We start from the raw sequence: 20,272 nt of genomic DNA, 5'->3' as shown, positions 1-20,272 counted from the left end.
CCGGTCCGTCGGGCCGTGAGCTCAGCGCTGACCTGGGCGCCTCATCCCGGCCCGGCGCGTTCCAGCCTCACCCTACGGTGCCCCCGACCCTCCCTCCTCTCCACACCTGGTCCCACCTGGGCGCCTCATCCCGGCCCGGCGCGTTCCAGCCTCACCCTACGGTGCCCCCGACCCTCCCTCCGCTCCACACCTGGTCCCACCTGGGCGCCTCATCCCGGCCCGGCGCGTTCCAGCCTCACCCTACGGTGCCCCCGACCCTCCCTCCGCTCCACACCTGGTCCCACGCCTGCTCCCCGCTCCCGCCTTCTCCCTCCCGCAGCGGCCAGCCTGCGAGGGGGCGTGCGCTCCCAGACCCCCCCTGCCCGGGAGCTGCGGGCTGCACCTGCCCCGCGCGCCCCACTATGGTCCCCAGCCCAGGACTGCTCGGACCCGGAAAAACCCGACCGTCAGCCGTGTGCTGCAAGCGCCATCTCCTGGCCATAGCTGCCGATTACAGCCAGGACTGCCCAGTCGCCGAAGAGTTAATTCGGTTTTTCTGCTTCCTGGAACAAGAAGTCCTTTTCAAAAAGAAGACTGAGGGGCCGGCTCCGTGGCTCACTTGCCTAATCCTCCGCCTGGGGCGCGGGCATCCCATATGGGCGCCAGGTTTTAGTCCAGGTTGCTCCTCTTCCAGTCCAGTTTTCTGCTGTGGCCTGGGAGGGGCAGTGGAGGATGGCTCAAGTGCTTGGCCCTGCACCTGCATGGGAGACCAAGAGGAAGCACCTGGCTTCGGATCGGCTCAGTGCTCAGTGCTGGCCATAGCGCCCATTTGGGGAGTGAACCAATGGAAGGAAGACCTTTCTCTCTGTCTCTCTGTCTCTCTCTCTCTCACTGACTATAACTCTACCTGTCAAAGAATTTAAAGAAAAAAAAAAAAAGAAGAAGACTGAGACCATCCCCACGTCCCCGACTTGACCTAAATTTGTGCGCACATAAAACAGCACCTTCCTTTCCAATTCTTTTAGTGACTGAAAACAAAAATCCCCCCAAAATTAATGAAGTATGGTGTGGGCTGACAGAGAGCTTGTTACCACTGGGGTCTAATAAGTCATCGGCCAGACGCTGTGAGACAACCTTCGTGGTCGCCTTGGTTTCTGTGTGCTTCCCAAACTCCAAGCTCTGACCCACGGAGACAGATGGAGCCAGGTTCCAGGTCCTGGTTAGGGTTGTGGGTTCCCAGCCAGCCACCTGGGAGGCCCCAGAGAGCGCCCGAGGCACAGCCACGATCTACCCCTGCTTCCCAGAAGCCCCGCTTCACCAGGGTCCAAGGCACGGGAGTGTCCGCCCAGGGGCTGAGCCGGGAGCACTCCCTGTAAGCTGGGGCCCTCTGCTAGGGTCTGGCGCCATGGTGTGGTGGGTATAGCCTCTGCCTGCGATGCTGCCATCCCATGTGGGCACTGGTTTGAGTCCTGCCTGCTCCACTTTCGATCCAGCTCCCTAATGCACCTGGGAAAGCAGCGGAAGATGACCCAAGTGCTTGGGGCCCCTGCACCCACGTGGGAGACCCAGCAGAAGCTTCTGGCTCCTGGCTTCCTAATGGCCCAGCTCTGACCATTATGGCCATCTGGGTAGTGAACCTGCAGGTGGAAGATCTCCCTCTCTGTCTATAACTCGGCCTTTCAAATAGATAAATAAATCTAAAAATGCAAACAAACAACAAAAAACCCTCACTCACCCAGTGACCCAGTGAGAGGTTCCAGGGCAGGAGTCGCACCTGCCTCTGACTCCGCCTTTCCCACAGCCCTCTACCTCCCCCAGAAAGCCTGGGGGGGGGGAGGAGGGGGGAGGAGAGAGAGACCTCTCACTGGGCCAGGCACACAGCTTCCAGTGGAGTTCCCAGTGGCTGTGGGGGCTGGAAAGGCCCAGAACAGCCACCCCCCAGCTTGCTGAGCCCTGGCCCGGGGGCGGGAGTTACGTCCCCTTTCTCCTGTGGCTCCCTGCTCCACCATGACACCTGCCCCCGCTCCGAGAGGCCTGCAGGGGGAGGCAGGAGGGTTGCCACAGTGCTCAGGGCGGATGCCAGCCTGCCTCACACTCCCCCCACCCCCGTTTCTGACATCACCACCCAGACGCCCAATCAGACTCTCCCAGGCTGCCTGCCAGTCCCTGGGCAGCCACCACTGCCCTGGTCAGCAGGAACAAGAGTGCAGTGGCTCTGCGGAGCCCAGGTGAGTGGGAGGCCGGCCCACACCGAGAGCCGGGGGCTGTCTCCTCCCCCAGGCCCCCATGGGGAGGCCAGGTCAGAGAGGGCCACTTGGTTACCAAATGGTACTGATGCTGCCTGCAGCTCTCTGGAGCCTTGGGGGTCGGCCCTAAACCTGTCTGGCCTCGGTTTTTCTACCCGTGAAGTGGGTCCATCTGGGTGGTCAGGGAGCCTTGGGAAGTGTCTCAGACCCCGGGGCTGCTGCTCCCTGGCTCACGCCTCCTGGGGCCCCAACTTCTTCCCCACAGGGAAGACGCAGGACAGACTGGCCAGCTGCGGTGTAGAAAGCCCCAGGAGTCCAGCAGCACTGCGGCCCAGGGGAAGGTGAGGTGCAGGGGACGGCGGGCGCCCCTGAGCTTGGGCACCCGACAAGGGATGCGAAATGGGTGAGGGAGGCCATGGTGCAGAATTAGGGCGGCAGCGCCAGCTGGAGGCCGCCAGGGGGCGCTCTACACCCGGGCAAAGCCAGACCCGCCTCTGGCGCGCGTCGCTGCCGGGCCCTTCCCGGCGGGGGTCAGCCTCACCCTGGAGCGTTTCCCGAGCCTGCTGGTGCAGGCCGGGGGTCCCCGTCCCAGCCTGAGCCCCAGAGGCCCCGAGGAGCCGGGATCCGGCCCGAGGATGCTCAGCTCGCGCAGATGTCCGCGGCCCTGCCCGCGGGGGCCGGGGCCGGGGCCAAGACCAGGCCGCCCAGGCGAGGGAGAGGGGGCTGGGAGACCGAGCCTCGAGAAAGGCTCCCCAGGCGGGGGCTCCTCTACGCGGCCAGAGCTCCAGGTGAGCGCACCGGGGACCAGCGAAGCCCAGGTTCCCCATGCTGGAGGGCAGGGTGCGGAACCCAGGACCCTGCTCTCGCGGTTCAGCCAGGCCTGTGTCCAGGCCTCAGTCCGCAGCCGCGGCCCTGCGAGGAGGCCTGAGAATCCCACCTCGGGGTACTGACACTCGGTGCTGAGAAACTATGGCAGAAGCCCCCAGCAGCTAGCGGGTGGGCCGGGTGGCCAGGGCCAGCGTGGCCGCCCCACTGCCTTGGAAGTTGCCCTCGGGGAGGCCAGGGCTGGGGTGGGTGCCTGGAGAGCGGCCCCTCTGCCCCCCGAGTCCTTGTCCCTCAGTGGCCCCTGGTTTCTGGAGCCCTTGTCCCCTCTCCCCGTGGCACCTGTCAGCTTCGCTACTTGCGGCTCTTTCTTATACCAGCCCAATGCCTTGTGGGAAAGCAGCCCCACCGGGCTCCTGGGATGACAGCCAGCGGCTATGGCCAATCAGCGCATCTCATTGGTTTGGATTGGCTCAGGGATGGACGGGCGACCCAATCAGGGCCCTGGGCCAGAGAGGGGGAAGAGGGAGGGGCCGCGGAGAGCCTCCTGGGAAGTGCCCTTTCTTCCTGTTGGCGCCTGAAGCTTGTTCGGACATTTTTTATGAGGGAGCTTTGATGGCCGGGAAACCTACGGCCCCAGAAGCGAACAGGAAGATTGACAGGAGACCCAGGTTCCAGCCGTGCCTGAAGCCCGTTGCCAGATGGGGGCTGTCTGGGGAGAGCGTTTGGCCTGGAGTTCAAGCCGAGCGTGGGACACCCGCATCCCAAAGCGGAGGGTCCGTGTTCAAGTCCCTGCTCCACTCCCAATTCCAGCTTCCAGTGCATATGCTCTGTAGGTTCGGGTTCCTGCCACTCATGTGGAGGGCCCGGATGCAAATCCCAGCTCCTGGTGTGCACCTGGCCCAGTTCTGGCTGTTGCCGGCACCTGGGAGGTGAACCAGCAGATGGAAGCTCTCTCGCTAGCTCGCTCGCGCGCTCTCTCTCTCTCTCTCTCTGCATCTCAAATACAAAGGTGGGGATACAAAGGTAGCTCCTGATGGAGCTAGTGAGTCCCCCTCTCCCACCCTTATTTTTAAAGGCAACAGGGCGTGCTTTTTGCTCCCCGAGCCTGAAGCTTCTTACTTGATGGTATTAGTGTCCCCTTTCGTCCCAGAGAGAAAATGACGACTGGGAAGGTGTGCAGAGGCCAGGTGTAATCACAGCCCGGGGTGTCAGATCACAGTGAACCCCCGATTAGTCACCGGGCCCCAGGCCGCCGTGTTTGGAACTTGCTTCTCCTGCGGCTGGCGCCTGGCTTGTGTTCCAGTCCACACCGCTGGAGACAGGGAAACGCCCTTGGGTGTCGAGTGCCAAGTGGAAAGCCCCTGCTGCTCCAGGTCATGGGGTGGGTTTCTCCCTCTCACTCCCCAGTCCTCCCCGTCACCCCCCGCCCGCAGTCCCATGCCTGTAGGAGAATGTCACCCTGCCTTCAGAGGGTCGCCAAGGCCTGCCCAGCTCCACCCAACCCACCCCACCCAGCTCCCTGCCTCTGCCCCTGCTCTGTTTTCTCAGCCTTGCCGGCCAGGCCACTCACTGCCCCCTGGGGACTGAGAACATACAGGCACCTGAGTGCTTACCTGCTGGCCCCGGCCGCTCCTGGCTGCCCCGAGTCATTGCCAGCAGGCACAGCCTGGCCTCTTTGCGCTGTCTCGGGGCTCCTCTTGAGGGGCTGCCCCCGGATCCCCATCCCCGAGGCATGCGCCGAGACAACCCAGCGCCAGGTCCACCTCCACCCCCACTCTGTGCTGTGACAGCCCCACTCCTGCTTCCCCGGCACCCCGGGGTGGGAAGGAGCTGCCTGTGCTAAGTGCAGTAAGTGCTGGCTATGCCTGCCTCACCTCCCTAAACGTGATGGCTTTTATAATCACAACTCTGCCAGCTCAATTCAGCAGAGCAAAGAGACAAGGAGGGTGCGGGGAAGAATGTTCTAGAATGCTGGAGCCAGCCCTCCCCAGAGCTGCTCCTCTGGCTGCAGAAACCCCTGGTGTGTTTAAACACTGCCTGGGGGCCTACCTTGACCACTGGTCAGCAAAGGCAATGGCTGAGCAAACAAACAGCCTGGGGCTGTCTCTGTGCCCAATGCGCCTTTCAATTGTCCAGAGCTGTCAGTGATGCCAGACGGAGGCTCAATTTCCTGAGATGAAATGGGGAAGCCATGCTGTCTGGCCTGTGGGTGGAGACCAGCTCCACCCAAGCCCCACTAAGGGGATTCACGATGGCTGCAGGCTGGGGGCAGAGCAGGACGGTGAGGTGGGGGTTGTAGGGGGTGGAAGGGAGGGTCTCATTTGTGCCTCCTGGAAGCTGCCCTGCAGTGTGCATTCCAGGCTGCCTGGGAAACACAGCTCCCAGCTAATCGGAGAAATCCAACCTCATCTAAGACGTGTGTTTTGGAGTTTTGAGATTCATGAAGCCTCTCACTTCCACTGTCTCCTTCACCCCCCATCACCTCCAGGAGGCGGGGTCGTGACTTCCCGTTTTACAGATTTGAGGAACCGATACCCAGAGACCCCAGGACTTCCCCCAAGGCCATGCTGAGATCCCTGGGTACACTCGGGGAGCGGGGACCAACTGCTCGCGGCTTCTCGTTTGGAATCCCAGCAAGCACCAGATAAAGGGCATTCTAAATTTGTTTCTTTTCTGCAGATGCTGATCTGGTAGTGGAAAGCAGGAATTAGCGTGCCTGCCTGAGGATGTGGTGGGGTCTCGGTCGCAAGGACTTAGAAGGGATCTGTGCTCACTGCCAGCTTCGTGATGCTGCCCACAGCTGCCAGCAAGAGGAGAACCTTCGCAGCCAGATACTTCAGTAAGAATTTCGTGCTGCTCCGGTGGGGGTGGGGGGGCTGCTTCACCTTCGCTCCTGATTGCTTGCTTCCGGGCCGGGGTCACCCAAGGCCACCAAGGCCACCACGTGGGTCTTGTGGGCTAAGAGCACTTAGCTGCATCTGCAATTGGGGTCCTGCCCTCTCTCGGCTCCTGGGCACTGACCGATGGCCCAGCGCTGCTGCCCCCTGAAACAGGGCAGTGGCCCCATGCCTGCTTGCAAACAGGGCCGTCGGCACAACTGTGATGGTCAGAGGGCCTCGGCCTTGCCCGGCTGATGACACTCAGAGTCTGGGACCGCCCTGTGTGCAGCTTGAGGCTGCTCCGGATCCTGGCTTGGAAGCCAGCCAGGGAGGGCGTTGGGAGGCAATGAGGATGCCTCGGTAGCCATCAGTAATGTGTGGACCACGGGCAGGCGCTGGCTGGATAGGACAGCTGGCAGATGCTGTTGAGTGAGCTGTGAAGGTGTGAGCTGGGTGGTGTGTGAGCGCTAGCCAGGGCAGTTTGTTACGATGTTGCCTGCTCATCGGGACCTGAGCACCCTGAAATTTCAGAGGCTGGTGGGGGCAGTGCACTCAGGGGCCCCCAAGCCGGGCCACAGGGCAGTGGCCGCGAGAGCTTGGAAAACTCCACGGATGTGAGCGTCACTGGTCTTGGCGGGGGAGGCGGAGGGGGGCTCGGCGTCAGCTTGTTTTTCAAGTCTCAGGTGCATGCTGTCTGACTCCAGGGTGAGGAGGCAGAGACCTGAGCTGAGGGAAGGGCTCAGCTGCCTCGGCTGGGGTCTGGGTGTGTGTGTGGGGTGGGGGGGGATGAGGAGGAAAGCTGTGTGCCCACAAAGAGCTAAGTGAGCCGGGACACCAGGATGCCCGGACTCTCTCTGGGTTGGCCTCGTGCTGTGAATGCTTCTCGTGCTCACTTCCCTGGGTCTTGCTTTGCGAAGGTGAGTAGGAGAGGAGAAGCAGCAGCCTTGAGCTCTGATCCCACAGCGCTGAGGAGTAAAAATCTCAGGTATTTTCTCGGGGCTGGGGTTACAGCGTTGTCTGACGGGACAGGAAAAGCCCATTGCTTTTGTGGAAAGTTCCAGCCACTAGATTTCCATGAAGAAGTAGAAGAGATCCTTTCTCAAAACCCTTTGAGAAAGGGACCGATGAGGTATCTCACCAGATGCCTGAATTCAGTGAACTGCATTGAGTTAATATTTTCCTTAAGGTGCGGCTCATACAAAGTCAAATGATCCCTTTGAGGTGTAGAATGCACAAGCAGTTCGTATATGCACAATGTTGTGCAAGCCTGTCTGTCTAGCTGCGAAAGCACTTTCCTCACCCTGTGTCTAGGAAGCAAGTGGCTTCCTCCTCTGCACCCCGTCCCTGGCAGCTGCCCTCCTGTGTTCCATCTCTGTGTGCTATTCTGAGTTTGAAACATTTTTGTCGAGGCTCATCAGTGTTGTAGCACACGCCGGTGCTACATACCTTTTGATTGGCTTAAGTTATATGTGATGGGTTAACCTCAAGCACTTTGACAGCTTTTTAAAATATATTTATGAGAGAGAGAGAGAGAGAGAGAGAGAGAGAGATCTTCCATTTGCTGGTTCACTCCCCAAATGGCTCCAATGTCCAGGGCTGGGCCAGGCCAAACCCAGGAGGCTGGGACTCCATCCAGGTCTCCCACGTGGGCGCAGGGGCCCAAGCACTTGGGCTGTCTTCCACTGCTTTCCCAGGTGCAGTAGCAGGGATCTGGATGGGAAGGGAAGCAGCCAGGGGTGCCGATAGGGGATGCTGGCATCACGGGCAGCAGCTTAGCCATAACTGCCTACATTTTCACAGCTTTGTAAGAATAGGCTGGCAGTGCCTGGAAGGTCTCAGAAAATACAGGAGTCCATCTCTCTCTATCTAAGATTGTTGGGTGTACCAGTCGTCTTTTCAGGGCTACAACATACTTCAAACACGCTCCTTACGAAGGAAGTGCGTTGGGGCTCATGGTTTTGGAGGTTCTCAGCCCCAGCTCCGGTGGGCTGCAAGCACCGGACATAGGTCTGGTGAGGCAGGAAGAGTGGCAGTGAAGTTCGTGAGTGGAGCAGGGAGCACACTGAGAGCCAAGAAGCAGGGAGCAGGTCTGTGCCCTCCCCTTGTCAAGCCGCTGTGCGCTGACCCTGAGCTCCGCCCTGACAACCGAATGCAATCTGACCACTTCCCACGGCCTCACCTTCAGACACAGCCCCTGGAGTAAGCTTCCACCCCCAACCCATGAACGATTAACGTGAGACTTTGGGGACCAAGCCTTCAGCACGTGGGCCTTTAGGGAACGCCAGACTAATACCAAACCCTAACATCAGGCAACTGGAGTCTGCTTTCAGGGACCTTCTCAGGGGCCTGGGCAAATGGAAAGTTCCCAGGGTTAAATTGTGCTGCCATACAACTCATAATGTCTCCTGGTTGACAGCCCACCAGAGCCGTATCAGCAGGATGGCAGAGGCCACACAGTGCTGGTCTTGGTGTCTCGTGTGCTAAAGCTCCCTTCCACCCAGCAGTGGGCCCCAACCATGGCTCCAGCACTCGTAGGCCCTCAGCTTTCCCCGGGGGTCTCTCCTGCCGCCTCAGAGCAGCCGAGGCCCCTTTTCTCACCAACTCCCCAAACTTCTGCTTGCTGGTCTGCCTGGTTCTCTCCCTCCCAAGGACTGGTGGTTTCTCCCTGGAGCTGGCCATCCTGGGCACAAGGCGCCACTGCACCCCTGAAACGTGGTGGTGAGAAAGGCAACAACCCCTGCCCTACCCAGCCAATGCATCCAGAAAGAAGGGGGTGAGTCCCACCAGCCCTACCAGGCCCCAGCTCCCTGGCCACAGGGCAAGTTCAGGACCAAGGCCAGGGGCGGCTTGATGAGGATTCCCCATTGCACCCCTCCCCCAGCCTCCAGAGACTGTGGCTTGGCTCACCTTGGCCTTCCCCAGGAATGCTCCCTGATGTAGAATGGCAGGGATTCCAGGGGACCCCAGAAACCTGAGTAGGGAGGCAAGACTATGTCCTGGGAGAGGAGGACCCTCAGGGAGAGGAGAACTGAATAGGAGCAGGGGCTGATAAGAGAGGAAAGGCAGGTGGATGCCGTTTGAGGAGGCCAGGCTGTTTCTCCTGGGCCACAGGCTGAAAGTAGAGGGCTCATGCTCCCATGAGAATTGTCAGGAAGAACGCCGTTGTGGCGGGGTGTGGGGTCAGCTCTCACCTCATTCTGACCAGGGCCTCCCTGTTGTGTCTGCCCTTGGCCCTTCTCTCTCTTCTCAGTAAGATCTGTCACTCGCCGCACTTGTCCCAGCGGAGTCCCATGTCACTCATTGTTAGCCCGCCAGGCCCGCCTCCATCCAGCTTGCCACGGCCCCTCCCATCAGCACCTGCCGTGTCTCCCCATCGCTGGGCACTGGCAGCGCCAGCCTCCTCACCCATCCCCAAATGGGTCGGGCCTTGGCCTGTGCCTTGGCTGCTCTGTGGACCATTCTTCCCCCTACATGGCCTCCTGGGTCCTGTGCTCACCCGCTCTGACTTTTACCCACGCCTCACCACCGAGGCCTCCCGATCGCCTGGCACAGTCAGGATGGAGAGATGATGTAGTCTCTGGGAGGGTTAGGTGCTGCATCCTGCCCCTGACTGTGACTCAGGAACCCAGGCAGAAGGCACAGCTCTGGTCTGGGATGCTGCCAGTCCCCAGGCCACAGGGCCAAGAGAGGGTGAGATCCTGCATGGGCTCGTGACAGCAAGTAAACCCTCAGCCTGGACATGACATGTGCCACACTCCACTCACGCTTGTCACTGGCTCTGGCCCTGGCCACCCCCAGGGAACAAGTCTGCAGTACCCCACGCCTAGACGCGGAGCCCGCACTCACTACAGCCCCATCCAACACCCCATACTCCTTCCTCATTTCCTTTAATTGTTTCAATTTAACATACAGACACACATGGGTAAAGAGACAGAGCCAGAGAGAGCTACCATCTACTGGTTCATTCCTCAGATGCCCACAGCCACCAGAGCTGGGCTGGGGCAAAAGCCAGGAGCTGGACCGCGATCCTGGTCTCCCACGTGGACAGCAGGAGTCCAGTTCCTGGGGCCCGCACTGCTGCCCCCAGGGTCTGCACTGGTGGGAAGCTGGAGTCAGGAGCTGGCGCTGGTGCGGGACGTGGGTGTCTCAGCCGTGAGGCCAGGCACCTCCTTCTGTGGTTTCTTCATGGCGTTTGTCATCATCATATTGATATGTAAGTTCCATTGGGTAAAATTTACCCATTTGTTTTAATTGTTTAAGTTTTATGTATTTGAAACTCAGAGTCAGAGAGAGAGAGAGATCGAGAGCTTCCATCCACTGGTTCACTCCCCAAATGGCTACAACAGCCAGGGCTGGGCCAGGCCGAAGCCAGGAGTTTCATCCAGGTTTCCTACGTGGGTGCAGGAGCCCAGGGACTTGGGCCATCTTCTGCTGCTTTCCCAGGTGCCTTAGCAGGCAGTTAGACTTCAGCTTCTTTTGCACCAAAATAAGCTTATCTTTGCATTCTATTTCCCAGAACTTTTTAAGTGGCTTCCTAGTCCCCACTCCCTGTCCCAGCCCGAGGAGCCAGTGTCTGCTTTCTGTCCTCATAGTTGCCTTCCCTGCACGGTTTACATAAACGGCGTCAGACTCGGCGCTGTACACAGCCTTTCCCATCGCGTTTCTTTCATTCCGTGTAATGTGTCTGAGGCTCGTCTGTGCCCTCATGTGCACCAGTGACATCTCCTGTTGTGTGCGTGCACATTGGCTTATCTGCTCGCCAGCTGATGGATTGGGGGCGGTGTCCGGTCCAGGATTACCAGTGAATAACACTGCTATGAACACACACACATGTCTGCCCATGAACGCATGCTTTCATCTCTCCTGCCGAGTCTTGTGGTAAGTGTGTGTTCAATTTCTAAGAAATTGCTGTATTCTCTCTCTCTGTATCTGAGCTGTGGGGAGCAACTCGGACTAGACTAAGTTACTGGAATTAAGACTTATTCTATGCATCTGCTCTCCCACAATATGGCGCTGAGAAGGGAGTAACAGCTTCTACGCAGCTGCCTCCAGTTCAACCAAGAAACTGTAGGACCTGCTCCTGATTGGAGGAGAGCAGCGTACTCGGCGTGTGGGTAGCAGAGTTGGGATTGGTGGAAGAGGACTATAAAGGAGGAGAGAGACGGCATGCACCAGGAACATCTAAGGGGAACACCTGTGCAGCCCCCGAGAGAGCCGGCCGGCGGTGTGCCGCTCCCCTGCGGAAGTGGGGAATGTGGCAGGGGGAACCGCCCTTCCACGGAGGTGGAAGGGACAGTAGCCAACCCGGGAAGAACCAGCAGCAAACCCGGGGAGGGCCGAGCAGACGAAAGAACAGCGCAGGGTCCTGTGTCGTTCCTCCACGAAGAGGGGGAGCGACACTGAGCTTTTCTTAACATTTATTTTCCACATATATGTGAGATTGTGTAATATTTTCCTTGCTGTGTCTGGCTTATTTCACTGAGGTTAACTCCCCTCCACGCTGAAGCAGATGCCAGGATCATTTCCTGTATCAGGGCTGAATAGTGTTCCATTGTGTATATCAGCCGTGATTTATTTTTTTTCCCAAAGATTTTATTTACTTAGGTGAGAGTAGAGTTACAGACATCGAGAGGGAGAGACAGAGGTCTTCCATCCACTGGTTCACTTCTCAAATGGCTGCAACGGCCGGAGCTGAGCCGATCTGAAGCCAGGAGCCAGGAGCTTCTTCTAGGTCTCCCACGTGAGTGCTTTCCCAGTCTGTAGCAGAGAGCTGGATGGGAAGAGGAGAAGGCCGGATTCGAACCAGTGCCCATATGGGTGGCCAGCACCACAGACAGTGTCTTAGCCCACTATGCCGGCTGTTCATGTGTTGATCAGCACTTAGATTGTCTTCACACCTTGGCTGTTGTGAAGAGTTCTGCCATCAACAGGGGCTCTGGGGGCCGCTGCTGTGGCACAGTGGATTAAAGCCCCAGCCTGCTGTGCTGGCATCCGATATGGGTGCTGGTTTGAGTCCTGGCTGCTCCTCTTCCGAACTAGCTCTCTGCTAAGGCCTGGGAAAGCAGTAGAAGATGGCCCAAGTGGTTGGGCCCCTGCACCCGCGTGGGAGACTTGAAAAAAGCTCCTGACTCCTGGCTTTGGATCAGCTCAGCTCTGACCGTTGCAGTCATCTGGGGAGTGAACCAGTGGAATAGAAGACCTCTCTCTTTCTCTGTCTCTCCCTCTCTCTGTAACTCTGTCTTTCAAATAAATAAAATAATTCTTAAAAAAAAAAAATAGGGGCTCTGGATACCTTTCTGAGGTGGTGATGTCATCTCTTTTGGGCGTATACCCATAAGAGGGATTGCTGGCTCGTCCAGACCTCCATTTGTAATTTCTTTGGGAATCTCCGTATTGCCTTCCACGATGGCACAGCCACCTGCATTCCTGCCGACAGCAGACTAGGGTCCCTTGTCCTCCGGACTCTCACCCTCATCTGCTTTCTCCTGACTTCCTATTAATAGCCATTTTCTCTTCTTAAAAAGAGAAACTTTTTAAAAGATATTCATTTATTTGAAAGGCAGAGCCATAGAGAGGGAGAGACAGATGGAGAGAGAGAGAGAGAGAGAGAGGTCTTCCATCCACTGGTTCACTCCCCAGATGGCTGCCATGGCCAGGGTTGAGCCAGCCCAAAGGCAGGAACCAGAAATTCTATAGTTCTCTGCATGGGTGACAGGGGCCAAGCACTTGGCCTGTCATCTGCTGCTTTCCCAGGTGCATTAGCAGGGAGCTGGATTGGAAGCAGAGTAGCTGGGTCATGAACCAGTGCTCAGATGGGATGCCAGTGTTACAGGTGGCAGCTTAACCTGCTGCACCACAATGCTGGCCCTTGTCCTTGGTTTTTGTTTTATTATTATTTAATTAGTTTTTAACAGATTCGATATAGTTTGCAGATACAAATTTAAGAATATGGTAATATTCCCTTCTTCCCGCCATCTCTCTCACTTTCTTTTCCCAGTTTTTGAGATAACATATTTTAAATTTACATTAAAGTAAAAAGGCTTGATGAATTATTCAACAAGAAGTTTAACAAGTAGAAAGCAAAAAGATCCTGGTTTAATGGGAATATAGACAGCAACTATACACAATAACTGAATGGAAAAATGATCATTTCACCCATATACAGTAAATTTTGAAATAATCACAGATCATTAAAATTATAGTAGCATAACATCCTTAACTGCTTGTTTGACAAAAGTATAAAACAAAGTTTTACAAAGCTATATTTGCAGCAATACTGATACACACAGGCATTTCTTTCTTTTTTTGTTTCTGTTTTTTGAATTTTTTCCTTTATCTTAGCTCCCATATCAAAGGGAGGACCCATGGTACTTGTCTTTCTGTGTCCAGCTTAGTTCACTCAGCATGGTGTCCTCCAGGTTCTTCCATTTTGCTGCAAATGACAGAATTCCATTCATTTCTTATAGTTGAAGAATATCCCACTGTCTATACACACACACACACACACACACACACACACCACATTTTCTCTATCAATTCCTCTGATGGTGGGCGCCTTGGCTGATCCCAAATTTTGGCTGTTGTGAACAGTGCTGCTCTGAACATGGTGGCGCAGGTATCTGATACAGCGTGTGCTAGTCTTTGGGGTCTTTACCCAGAAGTGGGAGTGCTGGATCATATGGCAGGTCTATTGCTAGTTTTTTTAAAGAAACCTGCATGGTGTTTTCCACGCTGGCTGCACTAGTTTACATTCCCACTCACAGTGTGTGTGTGCCCCTTTCTCCACTCCCTTGCCAGCTTTTGATACTCTCTGTCTTTTGGCTGTTTAGCTATTCTGACAGCAGTGAGGTGATATTTCATCATGGCTCTTATTTGCATTTCTCTGATGGCTAGTGATATTGAGCATTTTTTCACGTATTTGTTGGCCATTTGTATTTCTTCCTTTGAGAACTGTCCGTTGAGGGTATTAACCGTTTGCCAGATAGGTAGCTCGCAAATATTTTTCCCCATCTATTTTATGTCTCTTTGCTCTATTGGGTGTTTCCTTTGCTATGCAGAAGCTTCTGAGTTTGATAGAGTCTCATTATTTAGTTCTGCTTTTGTAGCCTGTGCTTTGGGGGGTCTTGTCCAAGAAGTTGTCTTCTATGCCAATGTCCTGGAGTGTTTCCCCTATGCTTTCTTTCAGCAACTTCATAGTCTCAGATATTACATTTAGGTCTTTGCTCCATCTTGAGTTGTTTTTTGTGTGGTGAGAGGTTTGGATCTAATTTCGTTCTTCTACATATACACATCCCATTTTGCCAGCACCATTTGTTGAAGGGATTATCTTTACTCCCCTGTATGGGCTGAGCACTTAAGTCAAAATCAGTTGGCTGTGTGTAAGTGGATTAATTCTCTCTATTCTGTTCCATTGATCTGTGTGTCCATTTTTAGACCAGTACCATACTGTTTTAATTACTATAGCTTTGTAGTATGCTTTGAAGTCAGCTATTTTGATGCCTCCAGCTCAGTTTTTCTTGCTCAAGATCACTTTGGCTATTTTGGGTCTTTTGTGAGTCCATATGAATTTTAAGATTTTATTTTCTAATTTTGTAAAGATTTTTGATAAGGATTTGAGAGAAGGATTTTGAGATTTTTGATAAGGATTGCATTGAATCTGTAGATAGTTTTAGGTAGTACAGACATTTTAATGATATTGAGTATTCCAATCCATGAGCAAGGAATAACTTTCCATTTTTCTGTGTCCTTGGTCCTTTCATCAATGTTTGTTAATTTTCATTGCAGAGATCTTTTACTACTTTGGTTAAATTTATTCCTAAATATTTGATTTTTTGTGGTTATTGTGAATGGGATTTCTTGATTTCTCTTTCAGTGAGTTCATCCTTAGTGTATTGAAAAACTACTATTTTTATGTTTATTTTGTAACCTGCAACTTTCCTGAATTGGCTTAACAGTTCTAACATCTTTTTGATGGAGAATTTAGGTTTTTTCATGTATCTCATCATGTCTTCTGCAAACATGGACAACTTGACTTCCTCTTTTCTAATTTTGACACCTTTTATTTCTTTCTCCTCCCTAGTTGCTCTTGCTAAAGCTTCCATCACTATATTTAATAACAGTGAAAGTAGACATCCTTGCCATTTTCCAAATATGAGGGGCAATACTTTCAGCTTTTCCCATTCAGTGTGATGTTGGCTACTGGCTTGTCATATATAACGTCTATAATTTTGAGCTGTATTCCTTCTATACCTAACTTGTGGGTGGTGTTTATCATGAAGGGGTATTGAATCTTTTCAAATGCTTTCTCTATTGAGATGACCGTATGGTTTTTGTTTGTCATTCTGTTCATGTGATATATGAAGTTGTGCACACACATACATACACAGACACACGGGCTGGGGAAGCTGCACAAGAATGCAGGGGGCCCAGCTGCTGCTAAATGCCAATGACCCGAGTTAGCAGGCTGGCAGTAATCTTGTGGGCTGCTTCTCCCTCTCCAAAATCACCCAAAAACCTCTCTGTGGCCCAGCCTAATGGAAACACGCGAGCCGCATTACAAAACCATCACAAAACCACGTTCTCTACTTTCTATTAGGGAAAGCCCAGGGAAGCTTGGAGGCCATTCTGAGACCCTAGTGGACTGACTTGAGGAGAAGTAGTAGATGGGTAGAGGAGGAAGAGGCCATTTAAACAGACCGTGAAAGGGCAGAGCAGGAGCTGTACCGAAACAGTGGCCGTGAAGACGGAACATGAAAAGATGGAGTTCGCAGGTCTTGGTGGCTGACTGCATGTGGCAGAGAAGGGAGAATGGAGGCATGTCTAGGCCCCGTCTACTGGCTCGGGCAGCTGGGAGGGTGGACATGCCGTTGTCGGAAGAGTTTGCAAGAGAAGGCATAAGTGTGTAGCAGACTCTTCTGTCCCTTTATGCAGACTCTTTCAGCAGGTTCTGTCCTCTCACTGTCCCATCTCACTGACCCCAGCACCAGCCGTCCATCCATCTGTCCACTTATCCACCATCCATTGTGTACATCACCCATTCTTCCATCCCTCCAGTCTTCTATCCATCCACCGTTCCCCCATGCACTCTTCATTGTCTGACGTCTCTCCATCCACCATCCATCCATCCATCCATCCCTCCAGTCTTCTATCCATCCACCGTTCCCCCATGCACTCTTCATTGTCTGACGTCTCTCCATCCACCATCCATCCATCCATCCATCCATCCAGTCTTCTATCCATCCACCGTTCCCCCATGCACTCTTCATTGTCTGCCGTCTCTCCATCCACCATCTATCCATCCACCCATCCTTCCATCCCTCCAGTCTTCTATCCATCCACCGTTCCCCCATCCACTCTTCATTGTCTGCCGTCTCTCCATCCACCATCCATCCATCCCTCCATCCATCCAGTCTTCTATCCATCCACCATTCCCCCATCCACTATTCATTGTCTGCCGTCTCTCCATCCACCATCCATCCATCCCTCCATCCATCCAGTCTTCTATCCATCCACCATTCCCCCATCCACTATTCATTGTCTGCCGTCTCTCCATCCACCATCCATCCATCCACCCATCCGTCCAGTCTTCTATCTATCCACCATTCCCCCATCCACTATTCATTGTCTGCCATCCATCCAGCCACCATCCATCCACACCTATCCGCCATCCATCAGTCCAACAGCTCTGTGAGTGAGGAGTGACGTGCACTGCCTGGCCTCACTCACGCCTTCTCTCTGCCCCTCACCCTCCACCCCAGCACAGCTGGAAGGGAGTCTGTCTCCTGCAGCCTCAGAACTGTGAGTGTCCAGGGCTGTAGCTTTATCCAAAGGCCCAGTTGACCTCTGGGGGAATCAGCGGGGCTGGCAGAAACACCTGTGCCCTCACTAGCAGGTCTCTGCAGAAGGCTGTCCATAAATGCTGTGGCTCTGGGGGCGGGGGTGTGATGGGAAGCAAGCAGAGTGTCATGAACCTGTTAGCCCCTGTTCCTCTCTGCACATGTCCACCTGCACCCGACAGCTCAGGGCCCCTAGGAAATGGGGCCAAGCCTAGGGTTGTTTTTTTTTTTTCCTTTATTTATTTGGTAATGAAAAGAGGCCTAGAAGAAAGGCCCAGTGCTCCTGCCAGACTAAAACTAATAATAAAATCATGGCGTTAAAGTGGTTGACAGCGCACTTCTTCACGGTGATCTCCTTCAGCTCCTGGAGCCAGCCTGTGAGATAACAGGTTCCCATTCCACAGAGAGACTGAGGCTCAAAAACACAGCCGTGCCACGGTGCCGTCCCAGCCAGGAAGTGGTGAGGCTGTGTGTCTCTAAGCAGAGCCCAAGGTGATCTGTTTGAGGGCTGATGCCAGGACTGAGAAGGGTGGGGGCACAGCAGAGGCAGCAGACACACCGCACAGGTTCCTGGGGAGAGTGCAGAGCACCTCCTCCGGGGCGGGGCGGGGGGGGGGTCCCAGGTGGAGGGGAGCTGCTCCCTGTCTCGCTCAGCTGAAGGCAGCCCGGGGGTGAGGATGCACAGCACCTGCCGACTGCACCCCTCTGCACAGCCCCCAGACCTCAGGCTTGCAGAAACCCCCCCCCCCGGCTGGGACCCTGGAGTTGGGGCCAGCAGTGACCTCACCCAGCAGGGAGCTAACTGTTCACTTGGCTGTGGCTGAGAACAGGACCTGGCCACCCAGGGCTGAGCTATACGCTCAGCACAAAGGTAGCTTCTCCTCCCCTGCTCAGGGGGGCGAATGAGCTGGACAGGCCTGGGGAGACGTGGAATTGGGGGCCAGGGGAATACCAGCCCCAGTTCAGGGGGTGGGGTGGGGACAGAGACGGCTTCACAAACAAGACAAAGGCCTTTCGTTCATGGCGGTCCCCCGAGACCCGCTGACTGGTGAGGGCTGCTGGGATGCGCTCGCAGGGAGGAGGGAGGGCAGGTGCCCTGCTGGGCTCGCACTGCTACACCAAGGCTGCGAGCTGTGCGCCGTTGCTTCCTCGGGCTTCGGGGGCTGGTAGCCCAGGATCGAGGTGTCGAGGTGGGGACTTGACCTCTGGGGCCTCTCTCCTTGGCGCGCCCTGTGGCTTCACGGGGCTGTCCCTCTGTGTGTGTGTGTGTGTGTCCTGCCCTCCTAGAAGGGCACTGGTCGTGTGTGATGGGGGCCCACTCATGTGAGCTCATTTAACCATCACCGAGAGACTCTCCAAACACAGTCACATTCTGAGGTGCCGGTGCTTGGGACCTCAGCAGATGGAGTTTAGGGGGACACAGCTCAGCCCTCTTGCTTTCCTGGGCTCTGAGCCGGCAGCCCTGAAGGGCTGTGGAGAGCCTGTGCCTGCAGCCGACGTGGTGGAGCGAGTTAAGCTGCCACTTGGGATGCTGGCATCTCATATCGCAGTGCCGGCTCAAGTCCCCGCTGCCCCACTTCCTGTCCAGCTCCCTGCTAATGTGCCTTGGAAAACGGCAGAGGATGGCCCAAGTGCTTGGGCCCCTGTAACCATGTGGAGTTTCAGGCTTCTGACTTCAGCCTGGCCCAGCCCTGGCTGTTGGAACATTTGGGGAGTAAACCAGTGGATGGAGGATCTCTCTCTGCCATGTTGCTCTGCCTTTCAAATAAGTGAATAAATAAATCTTTTTAAAAATTTGGCCTGGGAGGCAGCAATTATGGTTTAAATGGTGCTTGGGCACCTGCCACCCACACGGGAGACCCAGGTGGAGTTCCTGGGCCCTGGCTTCAGCCTGTCCCAAGTCCCAGCTCTTGTGGTGATTTGGGGAATAAACCAGCAGCTAGAACATCTCTCTGTGCCTGTGTCTTTCTGTCACTCTGCCATTCAAATAAATCAGTCAATCAGTCTACAAAACAATAAACGAGTCTGCGCTGGGGAAGCGGCTGGACAGAGCCCTGGCCTGCAGGAGCCAGGCGGAAGCCCACGAGCCCCCCCGCAGCCACGGACCCTAACCCAGCTGGGCCAGCAGCTTTCTTCCCTCCGGGGAGCAGCTTCCTTCGATGGCTTCTTTTCCTGTCCATCGGGGACAGGAGACTTGATCCTGAGCATGGTTGCAAAAGGGGCAAACCACAGCACAGTCCAGCCCCCACCGTGGTATTGCTAAGTCTCCCCAGCTCTGTGGGGACGGAGCTTTTCCTAGCTGTCCACATAAGGGAGCAGAGGACCGGGGCTCCCTCTGCATTGTTCACAGAGACACCCAAACAGCATGGGAAAAGGCAAACACTGGACATCTCTTCATTTGACTTCTCTTTATAGTCCTATCCTGCTGGGCCATGATCTTTTTATTTGTTGAGTTCTTTTATAGCCTTTGACTAAAATGTCAATTTAAAATATGTTATCTAGGGCCAGTGCAGTGGTGCAGTGGGTTAACCTGCTACCTGCGAGGCCAGCATCCCATATGAGCACAGGTTTGAGCTCCAGCTGCTCCACTTCCAAACCAACTCTCTGCTAGTGCACCTAGGAAATCAGCGGAAGATATCCCAAGAACTTGGGCCCCTGCCACCTACAAGGGAGACCTGGATGGAGTTCCTGGTTCCTGGCTTGGGCCTAGCCCAGCCCTGGGTGATACACCCATTTGGGGAATGAACCATCAGATGGAGGATCTCTCTCTGTCCCTCTGTAACTCTGCCTTTCAAATAAACAAATTTTTAAAATTTTATCTCAAAAACAAAAAAGGAGAAGAAAGCAGAAAATGACTCAACCTCCCCTGCCTAGTCCATGGAGAGAGCAGCTGTTATCTCCAGAGAGCCTAGACTCAGACTTGGAGAATGGAATGCAGAGATAACTTTTTCTTTTCTTTTTTAAAGATTTATTTATTTATTTGAAAGTCAGAGTTACACAGAAAGATAAAAGAGAGGCGGCAGGGGCTGCGGGTGTCCTTCCATCCACTGGTTCACTGCTCAATTGGCTGCAATGGCCGGAGCTGTGCTGATCCGTAGCCAGGAGCCAGGAGTTTCTTCCAGGTCTCCCATACCTGTGCAGGAGCCAGAGGACTGGGGCCATCTCCTACTGCTTTCCCAGGCCATAGCAGAGAGCTGGATCAGAAGTGGAGCAGCTGGGACTTGAACCGGCACCCATATGGGATGCTGGCACTGCAGGCAACAGCTTTACCCACTACATCATAGCACCAGCCCCAACTTTATTTTCATGTGAATAAATTTTAAAATCCAGACATACATGGCATCCTCAAAAAAGTATCATGGAAAATAGGTATTATGAGAAAACTATGCTTGGATTTCAAAATTGTTTTTAGAACAAAATCAGCTCATATTTGTAATTCTATTTTTCCATGACCTTTTTGAAGTACCCTCATCTTTATTTTATGTGAAAGGCAGAGAGAGAGAAGCAG

General features: G+C 54.6%; 1 protein-coding gene across 11 annotated transcripts in view; it reads left to right on the top strand.

The window, feature by feature from the left end:
- Window positions 1–2,127: 2,127 nt before the first annotated feature.
- Window positions 2,128–20,272, top strand: part of ARHGAP22 (Rho GTPase activating protein 22) — a 191,336-nt gene continuing 173,191 nt past the window's right edge. For 8 of the 11 annotated variants that reach the window (XR_011382574.1, XR_007916083.2, XM_051837520.2 and 5 more), the window contains exons 1-3: window positions 2,128–2,207; window positions 2,491–2,566; window positions 5,730–5,889. Coding sequence is in view for 9 of the 11 variants with exons in the window: in XM_051837520.2 (XP_051693480.1) it covers window positions 5,838–5,889 (52 nt within the window). In the remaining 2 variants the exon portion in view is untranslated. Of the gene's footprint in view, window positions 2,208–2,490; window positions 2,567–2,767; window positions 3,014–3,291; window positions 3,824–5,729; window positions 5,890–20,272 lie in introns of those variants that run through there. The other 3 variants (XM_051837514.2, XM_051837515.2, XM_051837516.2) reach the window with 3 other exon arrangements.

This window comes from Oryctolagus cuniculus, chromosome 15 (genome assembly GCF_964237555.1).
Source record: "Oryctolagus cuniculus chromosome 15, mOryCun1.1, whole genome shotgun sequence".
In the NCBI taxonomy this organism is placed as follows: Eukaryota; Metazoa; Chordata; class Mammalia; order Lagomorpha; family Leporidae; genus Oryctolagus; species Oryctolagus cuniculus.
Note: the sequence above shows the minus strand (reverse complement) of the source record. Positions and strands in the feature narration are given on the sequence as shown.